Source organism: Mastigoproctus giganteus, chromosome 12, assembly GCF_048544385.1.
Source record: "Mastigoproctus giganteus isolate SK-2022 chromosome 12, ASM4854438v1, whole genome shotgun sequence".
In the NCBI taxonomy this organism is placed as follows: Eukaryota; Metazoa; Arthropoda; class Arachnida; order Uropygi; family Thelyphonidae; genus Mastigoproctus; species Mastigoproctus giganteus.
This window is the reverse complement of record NC_143586.1, coordinates 42,483,182-42,495,430: the sequence shown is the minus strand read 5'-3', so window position 1 is coordinate 42,495,430 and position 12,249 is coordinate 42,483,182. Positions and strand designations below refer to the sequence as shown.

Below are 12,249 nucleotides of genomic sequence, written 5' to 3'. Positions count from 1 at the left end.
TTTATTATTTACTTATATGCTATATCGGTTCTTCATCAGGCAAAGGGACACTCAGTTGAGCCACCGGGAAACTAATTGTATCATTGCTTATGGAAATGATATTACTAGCTGTATCATGACTCGAACCAACAACCTTTCGGTTAACAGAATTACGCCATAGGATTCTTGAAGAATCCTATGGCGTAATTCTGGATTGAATACAAAAGGGACAGTGCTAGTTTTTATTCCTATTGTATTTACTGTATGATTGAACTATTCTTTTGTTGTATACTGTATTTCTTTATACTACAACGTCAATGTCAAGCTGTTTTCCGTTACTGAAAGTGCTAGACATTGGCCTTTTTAGCACAAGATAGATAACAAAATAATAGTTTCAACTACCATAAACACAGTATGTATAAAAATTGACATTAACTCTTTTAGAACCAAACCACAAATTATAACTGCTATTTCAACGAGTTCTTTTATGAATAAAAACAAGCAAAAAAGGTGTTCTATTTTATGACTGTTATATTTAAGTAATTAGCTAGTAATTTATGAAAACAAACCTAAACTTCACCACTAAAATCTTTTATATGTATGAGCGAGATAATACATCATGAACAGTGAACATAATACATCATGACCATGGCAAACACTGAGAACTGCTGATAACAAAAATTGCACAGATGGTCTACTGTGCAAATTGTGTTATTTCTATCTTGTTGCACTTGACTAACACCGTTTGAAGATAGCGTTTTAAATTTTTCAGCTGCACACACAAACTTTCCTTTGTACTGGTATCGGGCACGCAATGTGAATGAAGTTCTGCGCGTGCGCAATGTAATTTTCGTGGATGTATTGAAATTAGTAGTTGTACATGTTACGAATTGGGAATTGCAAATAGACCTGTTCTTCCTGGTAAATGGCACTGGGTGTTCATATCTTGCCTCCATATCGTTCGTTTTACTTTTATTTTATTGTAGTTTGACTATGCAATGTAAAGGCAGCTGTTTTTAGAGCAGACACAAAAGCATTACGAATGACCATGGTGTGTGCGTGTAAAAACCGGTACAATAATTTAACATGGAGTTCAAATGACGTAAGGAAAAGCGAAACTATTGGGTGACTCAGAAAAAGAAATATTCACCACTCCACCTCTCATTCTTGTTAACTGCCCAAAGTCACTGAGGTTAAATGAGTTTTTCAAGAATTTGGTTACACCACTGGCTCCTACACTTCCGATCTATAGAGACTATTTGTGCAGTAATTTTAGCTAATTTTTATTGCTGCAAAGTGTTTAAAAATTGAAGTCATATGAAACTTTTTAATATTAAATGTAATTTAATATTGTTCCTTATAATATTTACACGATGTTGGTTGTGATATTTAATGGGGATATTACTGCGCCTTTGGTCAAAGCTACTGTTACAATTTGTTACAGGGGCTGTCAAAGGATTTTCTAAAGGAAAGGGCTAAAATAATGTTCCGAAGAATCGTTAAGCTTTAATCATAAGGCAGCAGTAAAAAAAATACACATTATTTTGATCATCGAGGGTCATGGCCTCTTTAGCCTCTACCTGTGACGTCCCCTGCTGGGTGTCACTAGAGGTTCAAAGGGATAAATACATTTTTTTCGCAATTTGTGAACAGCTCCTGAGTGAATCCCAGAAAAAAGAAGCTGAATCAGTAATGCAATATAAAACTTAAATTCCCTTCTTCCACAAGAAGAGGTACTAGATACGTGCAAGCAAGGTTAGCTAACAGGGAAACTAAGAAGAAATATCGGGGGGAGGGGGGGATGATATCTGCGAAAAAAATATACTGAGAAAAATATTCACGTTTATTTTTCATTCACAAAATCTATAAACTCGAAACTGAAACACAGCATTTATAAAAATGCGAATCTAGGAAAAAATATTTTCGGAAAAAAAAAAAAATCTTTTTTTTCCCCTTTATTTATGAAAATCCAAACACTCGAAAGCTGAAAGAAAAGGCATGCTGAGTATTTAATGAAATAGAGAATAGTAAATATATCCATTCTCCTCGAATGACTGATTTGAAAAGGAATTTCAGAAAAGGATATTTTTTTTATAAATGAAATCATTAACGATTCATTCATATTTCCGATTTTTAAAGAAAGTGGGACATATCCACTACCCTCGAAAAGTGGGTGACAAATCTAAAAGGGAAATAATGATGATTTTTTTTATAAAAAATGTTGTTCCACATTAGCTTTCATTTTTTTTTTTTTTTAAGAAGGGGATGAGGTGTGGGGGGATTATACCCCATTCCCGATTGTTTGTTAATGACCCAAAGAGGGGAGAAATGGTAATTTCGAAAATATTCCACCTCAACAGTTCATTCGCTTTTCCAAGTTTTAAACATGGGCATACATCTCCTAACCCAAAAGTATGAAATACTTTTTCTTAGCTTAGAACGCAATGATATTTTATTTTTTCTCCCCCTCTTTCACTACTGCTGCTGAAATGTTATTAAAGCAAATAGAATTAAAGAAAGGCAAAAGAAAAATATTTCCGAATAAAAATCAGAGAACGCCGCTTTATTAAAAGTTAATTGGAACAACTAATTCGAAATATTTTTAGTTATTCTCTGACTGGTTTGTTTTTCTTAAATTAAATATTCAGTCTTTCTTCGAGAAGACGCAGCGTTATACCCCGCGTTTCTCTTTTTGAGTACTTGACACTCACGAACTCCTAAGGCAGGAAGTCGACTGGTTCTATCGCCTTAATCTTTTATCATTTAAGGTCATTTGTGGGTGTTTACGAGCTTAGCATCATGCTTGTCTTCTCTTTTCCCTCGGGGAAACGGCAGGGAGGAGAAACAGTTTCTATTGTTCTAAAGAGGAACTATTTGTCCTTTGTCTGGACACGTTAGCACAATACACAATACTTAAGTACTCTGCTTGGGGTTAGTTTTTCCTGCATATGTATACCCGGGACTTTCTAATGAACAAAATAGGATTTCATTCATGGACACCACATTTATATTGTAACTTGTACTAGAAGACTCATCTCACAAATCGAAGGTCGCACTACCACAATACTCAGGCAAATGGTTGCCCTATCAGTTACCACTAGTATATCAATTCACTATTGTAATTCATCTCATCTTTAGAACTGGAATGCATTTTGTGACTAAAGTGTAAGGAGGTTTATTTCCCATTATCTACATCTGCGTGCGCCCAATTAATAGCGTTGTATTGAAATGAATGGTAGCCATTTTATTTTAAAATAAAAAACAATAAATACTGTAATTACTTTTTGTTTTTTGATTAAATTTCATCAAGCTAGGTAGAGTGGCGTTGTTGCTGCGGCATTTTAGGATTGCAGAGGTCCCAGAATTATAACCACTCTGCCACGGAGGTAGCAATCACCTTCCTTTCACAGAGCTTGAAAAAGCTTAGTATTCCGAGTTCCCGTCTAGATAGAATGAACTTTCATGGGCTTTTTATAAACCACGAAAAAGTTAGTCTCCGGTATCGGTTGATTGTATGTTTCCCCCCCCCACCCCTCTCTAGGAAAAGGATTTTCAATTCAGCAAACAGGCAAACCAACCATAAAATACAGTATGCGCATTTTATAGACAATTCTCGATCCCCCCATAGCTTTTGTTGCCTGGGCACAAGAAATAGAACAACATAATATCGTACATTCTGTATAAAAGGACTGTCCGATTTATTTCGCTTCTCGAAGTTAAGAAATACGTCCAATCAAGACGTTTTATGGATTTTTATTCATACTATGGGTTAGTCGCTCACAGATGAGGACTACACGTTTATCGTAGAGAGTGAAATTTCCTTCCTGCAAGATCAATATAACTATAGAACACATGTAATTTATGAATTCAATGATGGCCTTTTTCACACTAGTTCAGCACCCCAACCAAACTGTGTAGCCGAGTGCTCAAGAGAGAGGGTGCGTAAGTACATCCGCTTGAGTTACCGTGGTTCAAGCTCGCTTGCTTTGTGGCCCATTATTCACAACGTTGATAATTTATTTGGTCTCAGGCGAGGGTAGCATGATTTGTTCGCCTGGAAACTTCGGTTTGTTGTCCAGTAAACGGGCAAATCGACCACAAGAATACTTTCAATTTAAAGACAATGTACTGGCGCTTCACAGCCTTAGCTTTGTCGCTTAACACACATTACATCAAACCCGCCTGGTTATTTAATATGGTGCTGTTCTTGTATTCTCTCTATTTTGCGAACTCTTTTGATCTTGGCAGTCCCGGAGTATAATCAGAAATTTTATTTATTATTTATTTAAATAGCATATATTCCAAAACCTGTTTTCAGTTTTTTGCGGTAAAACTCCTTAGTTTGAGTTTATTTTTTCTATCTGAATCTGATAAACTTGGTTATGGGGCAAAAACTCTTTAAGAATTCCTGTCCGAACAAGAATCGAACTCAGTGCGTTTCCTTGTGAAAGAGAATAACTGAAATCATAGCTCTTTGCTGTGTGTTAAGTACCAAAGCAAGGCTATGAGACGTCATATCCTAATAGCCTTGACTATGAGGCTATACGAATAACCAGAGTTTTGTGGCAATAACCATGCAAAATTCTCCCAAGATCGACTAATTCAACCACGTTGTGAAAAAAGGCCCATCAATTTTCCTTGCGTCATTGACGGGATTCGAATTCAGGCCTTTTCCTAAATGTGTGGGGAAGACGGTGACAATATTCACTGTACTACCAGCGAGAGCCAACCTCTTTGCTAGCTAAGGATCGATTTCCAATATAAAGAAAATTGTAAGATGATTCAATACTCTACCAGACGTAATCACGTTTGAAAAAACGCAAATTTTCATGTACAAATTGATTTGCCTGTTTTGTTGGACGAAAAAACCCCAGTTTCTGGGGGGAAAACCTTGCTATCTACGCCTGAGACCGACTAGTTCAACCACGAAGTGAAAAAAGTCCAAAGTTCCTCACGACATCGATGGGATTCGAACCCAGGCCTTTTCCAGCCGGAGGGAGGGCGGTGACCACTGTGCTAACCGCGCAGACTGGTGGTAGTGACAGCGTCGATCTCTCTTGGGACGCTTTCGACAAGTATCTTTTAGAGTTCAGCAGAAATTTGCATCCTAATTCAGTGCAGGCGCCAGTTTATCCTAAAGGAAGTCGAATAAATTGACGACTGCCTAAATGATTCGGGTAGAGACTCTCAGTTAGCCAAGTGAGTTGTTGAACTTGGTTTTCCTCAAACCAGGTTTTTAGTGTATGGGATGGAGCATTATCGTGTTCGAACATGGATGGGCCCATTTCTATGGGGGTTGCAAAAGCGGGCACCATGGAATTGTCGAAAATGTCACTGTGCAATTCTGCATTGATCGTTTTTAGTATTACAACCAACGATCTCAGTCAGAACCTCAAGAAGATATGTCATGCCAAGATCCCCCCCCCCCAATTCTTCACCCTTTATTGTGAGAACACAGACTGCAATTGTGACGTTTCCCGGTCATATTTCACGCTCATTCCTCTAATCTGAAGACGCTGTAATGTGACTCATTGCTTCGTAGGTACTGTTTTTAATAATTCATGGTCCAAGAACCTCAAGAAGATATGTCATGCCAAGATCCCCCCCCCCCAATTCTTCACCCTTTATTGTGAGAACACAGACTGCAATTGTGACGTTTCCCGGTCATATTTCACGCTCATTCCTCTAATCTGAAGACGCTGTAATGTGACTCATTGCTTCGTAGGTACGTTTTTAATAATCCATGGTCCAAGAACAATGGGTGAAGCACCACTGTGGAGCTGCTGTCACAATTTCTGACGTACGTTAGTGTGATATGGAAGTTTTGAACAGAAATTCCATTATGAAAACCCAAGCGCTGCATTTATTTTTCTTCAGCTCCCTATGGCCTGTGAACGTTGGGGAATTATGGCACACCTGTAGCTCCAGCATAACGTTTTCCAGGCAGGTCTCGGATCTATTCCACCACTTTATTCAGAAATCGGCGATTGTCTTTTGGCAGATTTTTTACTTGGCTGATCATTTTTGTACACATCCACATCTCTCTCATCGTCTCATTTTTAATTTTTCACTAAATCAGCTTTGAACCCTTCTGACTTTGCAGAAAGATTCACAAGGGTGACTATTCCAGTCGACAATTTGCTAAGTATCCGATGATTAAGCATCTTTGTAACACCATAAAACGCTTTGTCACTACATGTTCTATTTGATTGTGATACCTTGGCTATTTCCTACACACCATAAAACCTGTACCTGCTTTGTATACATCTAGTTCACACTCTTCACTACTTTGATAGTTATCCAAATATTTGCGGTATGGTATGATTGTATGCACTGTCGTACAAATTTAAGGTTGTGATATATTCGCGATGTCAGAACATTAATTTGGTGCTTTATCCTCCACAATGCAGTTGTAATGATCACTGTCCTTACTTTACAGAAGAGGCCTACATTTAAATTCCATTAAGACTGGAGGAATTTCCATGCACTTTTATTTTTACATTGTGGCAGAGTAGAGTAGTCAGCTTAAATAGGGTGCATGATTTTCTTCCCCCTTTCCCCAAAGCTCAATTTTTCATCCAAAAAACAAGAAAATCAAATACAAAACACATTACGGTATATGCAATATACAGAAAAAACATTGATGTCTCACACACTTGGTTGCTTTAGTGCAAAAATAAACCAACAATGCGGTGTTCTGATTCAAATACGTATTACTGTTGACAAATGAAACAGCACGTGATAGAATTACAGTGTGAGTATGTGTTAAGCGCAAAGCAAATAAGACTATGAAGCAGGTCTTTGCAAATGGGGAACGCATTGGATGCTCTGCACCAGGGGCCCAACTTAGGGGTCCCAATAGAGGGAGCCATCAAAGTCAAAGGGAGTCATCAAAGTCTCAACATAAAATAAACTAGGCCCCTTCACCCCCTTTTGCAACCGGGCCCCAAGTACCTTTTCACGGCCCTGCTATGAGGCCTCTATATATTGTGTCTGTAAATTATGTGTAAATTGCATGAGATAAATCATGCAACCCTCACCTGGGACTGACTAACTAAAAAAACATGAAAATTCCTTGCGTCATTGACGGGATTCAAATCCAAGCCTCTTCCACCATATGTGTGGAAGTAGGTGATTAGATCCACGTGCTACTCGCGAGGTAGTAGAATTTCACTGCCTTGATGGAATTATTATAGTTTTACTACGAGACAGGAAAACAACATTAAACTTCAGGCGAGGCCTAGTGATAGGTGCTGCCTTCGCAGTGGCACAGAGTTTACAATCACTGTTATTCCTACACCGGGTGGAAAAGGCCCGGGTGCTAATCTCGTCAGTGACGCGAGGAACTTTTAGGGATCTTCCTGTTTGTTTGTTTGTTTTTTTTCCCTGAGTTAGTCAGTCTAAGGTGAGGACAGCAAAAGGTTTTCCCCTCCTCCAGAAACTCTGTTTTTTCGTTCAGCGAAACGGGCAAACCGACCAGAAAACACACGCACTTTACCGATATAATTCACACTGGTAGATAAGGTAACTCAAATATGACATTTTTTATGTATGCAGTTGAAATAATCACCATACTCCCCCACACCGAGTGAAAAAGACCTGAGTTCGAATCCCGTCAAAGACATTAGGAATTTTATGAGGCTTTTTCTATTTCTCTTCTTCAAACATCGTCTTCGTGTTCATTATCAAACTTTCTTTTTGCTCAAATTCAGGTTCGGTTCAGTTGTTAACTATTTTGCATTATCTAAAAGGCTGTATAAATCGCAAATCCGCCCTACCATGGAATATTGTTCCCACATCTGGGGTGGTGCCCCCAAAACCTCTCTCAGGCTTCTTGATTCCATTCAGAAGAGAGCAGTTAGGTTAATTAATGGTTCATCTCTAACAGAGTCTCTCCACTCGCTGTCTCATAGACGTACTGTTTCTGCTGCATGCCTCTTCTACAGATACTTCCATGGTCACTGTTCTGAATTGGCTTCGATAATTCCCGCTCTCTTTCAAAACAGTCCGAACACGTGCAGCCACCAGCCAACACCTATTTACTGTCCAATTTCAAACTCACAGAACCAACTTTTCATCTTCCTCGTTTATTCATTCAACTGCCATTTTCTGGAACAACCTTCCTTCATACATATTTCCTGAAAATTACAGTCTACAGAAGTTCAAGTCCAATGTCAACAAATATCTTCTTTCATCTTCTCAACCTCCAAGCCAAGCGCGGTACTAAGTACTATAGATTCTAATACCTCTCGTGTTTGGGGTTTGCATAAAAAAAAAAACCTTTTTACTTTATCATCTGTTCTGATCATTATGAAAATTAATTCTATAAGGAGGCAGCTTGTTAGGGAGTTTAATTTGTAGTATTTGTTTTGGCTCAAAACGTTGTACCAAACAATTAGGCAGATAAATTTGTTTCAATAGTTTTTTTTTTTTTTTTTCAATGATTTTCTATATAGAATTCCTTTTTTAAACTGCTCCCTTGTTTCTTGTTTATTAATAGGGATATACGAGGTGATCATTTAATTCTCGGACTGGTGCAAGATCTTATCCTAATTGTCATCATCCGAATCTTCTGTGCATTTCTCCGTCTCGAAATACTCTCCCTTGAACTTTACACACTTTCGTCACCGTTGTACCCACGCATGCATTATATGCTTCTTGGGAGCCATTTTTCGAAAGACAGCGAAGTGCTTCCCTTGTGGCTTTACGAGCATCGTTGTCGTACGCGAAACGCTTGCCTTCAGAGCTTTCTTCAGATATGGAAGCAGAAAGAAATCGCACGGGGCTAAGCCCAGCAATAAGGAGGATGTTGCAGAACCTCAGCAGCTATGGCAGTGATCACCAGCTCTGCAATATTAGCTCTTTGCGGCCTGGCATTGTCTTGTTGAAGAAATCACTTCACAATGGAAAGTTCTTGACGTTTCTCATGAATGGCGGGGGCGATGTTTGACTCTGAAAACCTCAGAGTATGCTTCCTTATTCATAGTTGTTCCACGAGGCACAAAATGTGTAACAAGAATACCTTTTGTGTCAAAAAACATAAGAACCATTTGTTTGTCAGCCGAACGTGAAGCTCGAAATTTGTTATGTTTTGGTGAATCGGAATGCTTTTACTCACTCAATGTTGTTTTGTCTCTGGAGCACAATGAAAAATTCAAGTTTCATCATAAGCCACTATTCTATTTAAAAAGTGTTTTGGCCCTGTGTTTCAAAACGATGAAGCATTTGTTTGCACAAATCTATTCTTTGCTGTTTTCATTCTGGAGTCATATTATATGGAATCCAGTGGGCACAGGTTCCCGACATTTTCAGGTGATCTTTCACAATATTGCGAGCACTGCTGTATGAAATGAACCTTCTAACAACTAATTCACGAAGTGTAATTCGCCTATGTTCATCCAAGATTTCCTGGACTTTTGCGGTTTGCTTACAATTTGTTGAGGAGGAAGACTGACCAGGTCTTGGATAATCTGCAACAGACTCATGGACTTCACTGAATCGTTTGTGCCATTTAAATATGGCCTCCTACCAAGACGCTCAATACCATACGCTTCATTCATCTATTTAACTGTTTCCGATGCATTTACACCCCGTCTGACACAATAACGAATCACATATCGCTGTTCAATCTGTATGTCCGGCATGGTACTTGCTTCAACGATCTTCAGTGACACGCGGCAAAAAAAAACTCTCTTCACGCAACACTAGCTTGACAAGTACTGGCATGCGACCCAGTCTGCTCAGTAGCGATCAGAGAGAGCGCCTCTAGCAACAGTTATGAAACGTTTGCGTAGTAAGCATAAAATTTTGCACCAGTCTGCGAATTAAATGATCACCCCTTTGCATTGATTTTGTTTTATTTCATTGTATTTTATTTATTTTTATGTTTCTCTCTCAGCTTTTGGCGTTGCCATAAACTCTGATGCCCAGAGCCAGTACCCTGTTTACTTGTTCCTCGAGTCGGTCCAGATTGTCATTTATTATTATTATTATTATTATTATTATTATTATTACCCATATGTTGCAAGGAAGCTTATGCTGCACCAGCCGACAAAAAAATTAACCAAGAAAGAGAAGAATGATGATATCCAACTCAGGACCCTGGGTGTGCCATGCCCATACTCACCAGATGTGAGCTCCTGGGGTTTTTATTACTTAAATTTTAAATGCAGAAAATTTTATTGTTTCCCCCTAAGCAAAATGTATTTAGCGCCCTTGAGATACTTTTATTTAATATTATTATAATAAAAGTTTTGAATTTAGGCATCCCCCACACGTTGGCGCCCCTATGGCCTGTTTACCAAGCTTACCTTGTTCCCCCGACCCTGGTCACAGGGACCTTAAATATCCACAGCGCTTTACCCAAATGATCCAAAAGCACACGTGTAAATACGGCAAGCCTCAAAGCATCATATATCCACTACCTTTCATTAAAGAAATATGATTCAAGTGAAACAAAAGTTAAGCAAATTTTACAGTTAATTTACGAGGCGTAATTTGATGAAACTTGAAATATTAGAACGGTAAGTTATAAAATTTCCCGTTAGAGGGTATAGTAGTTGTAAACCTGTTGCAATGTGTGCAAGATTCCCCCCTTTTTTTTTTATTTCATTTTGAATTACGCATGCGCTTAATGAAAAAGCATATGGTGCAAGCATGCCTTCCTTTCGCGCGTGTATTGTTAGGTGACAGCTGTTTTTTTACACGAGCGGAAATTCGGGTGTAGTCTACGTCTTTTGTAATATAGTAGAAATCATGAGACACCCTACTTCTGTAAGGATTTCTTCTGCAGTGCGTTCGATACGAAATATTTCCCAGCATTCGAAGTAAAAAAAGTTCGTCCTTCGTGATGTGTTATCGAGATTCATGTGAAGCTCAATATCAGTGCGAAATTGATCTTTCTGGTTTATGTTAAATCCAGATAATTACAACGATGATCTTTACCTCTGTATGTAGGTGATGTATTTGGCTTACTCATATCAGATATACTAATGTGATATCATTGGAGGAGTGGCATCATTAGAAGGCGGTTTGCAGTATTATGTAGTTACTAATCGTAATTACTAATCGGAAATCATGCTTAATGTGTACTTCGGGCCTTTGCTTGCTCTGTTACTGTTGATACAACATTCGTGGTCCCAATCACAAGGTATGATTTTATTTATGGTTACATGATTTAAGAAAATTTTAGGTTATTTATGGTGATTTAATAAATTATGGCCATCTTATTTTATTGTATATGAATTGTGTAATGATACCGGTAATTTTATACTCCAGGTTATGTTTGTACTGTGGTTTTTATCCACGTAGTAGATGATTCACGTGACTTATAAATAAACAAAAACGTGTTCGTGAATGAACGCATACAGGAAGTTGAACAATATAAAGTACACCAGGAATGGTGCACGTTTTCCATTACAGTAGTTTGATTTTTACAAAGAATTCGTTAGTTTATTGAGATTGATAAACCATTGGCTATATCACCAAAGATGTTTGACAAAAGCTGACCCTCTTCCAGTTAATTACGATTAAAGAATATAAAAAGAAATTAATGAAATGCTATTAGTATCAAGAAATTGTGATTACTGGTGCGGTGTTTTAGATAATCTTAAAGAATCCTGTGTAAACACAGGATTCTTTTGACTGGCTTCCTCTAAAATGGCTTTATGACCCTCCAGTTATTACCATAGAGTCTGCTCAATAGCGATCAGGGCAGAGTTTTTATGTTCATGGCCTAACCAGGACCCGATTTACGCATTGAGGTCTTAATACAAAGCATGTAAAGTCACACCATAATATGTAATTGTAGATTTTTATCCTCACAAAAGTGAACAGCAATGACCTTCATATATCAAAGTTCCAAAGCAATGACTTATTTGGCTTTTGCCTAAATCCAGCAATTTCAAGGATATAAAATAACACATTTCACACTGTTTTTTATGGTTATATTTTATATTACAATCAGAACCATTTACTTTTTATTACTTTTACTATTTTCACTCAAATTCGCCATTACCCTTACAATATTTTAATGGTAATAATGAACAAGAGCAAATATAATTGACATTGAAAATGATACTTGAACCTCTGTGTGATGTATCGTTTTCAATGACACTCTGGAGCTTTAACCTATATTCAGAACAAGGTCAACAAAGCAGCATGCATTCTTAAAGAACTAGCCTTCTTCAGCAACCTAAAAACTTTCTTCTCTTATATTGAAAATAACACTTATTTTCTTATATTAAACACCCAAAACACTGACTACATTCA

General features: G+C 37.8%; 1 protein-coding gene across 1 annotated transcript in view; it reads left to right on the top strand.

Moving 5' to 3' along the window:
- The first annotated feature begins 10,638 nt into the window (after nucleotides 1-10,638).
- Nucleotides 10,639-12,249, top strand: part of LOC150076957 (cell adhesion molecule Dscam2-like) — a 129,607-nt gene continuing 127,996 nt past the window's right edge. The window contains exon 1 of the mRNA XM_090386065.1: nucleotides 10,639-11,128. Coding sequence (XP_090242191.1) covers nucleotides 11,056-11,128 — 73 coding nt within the window. The 5' untranslated portion in view covers nucleotides 10,639-11,055. The remainder of the gene's footprint in view (nucleotides 11,129-12,249) is intronic.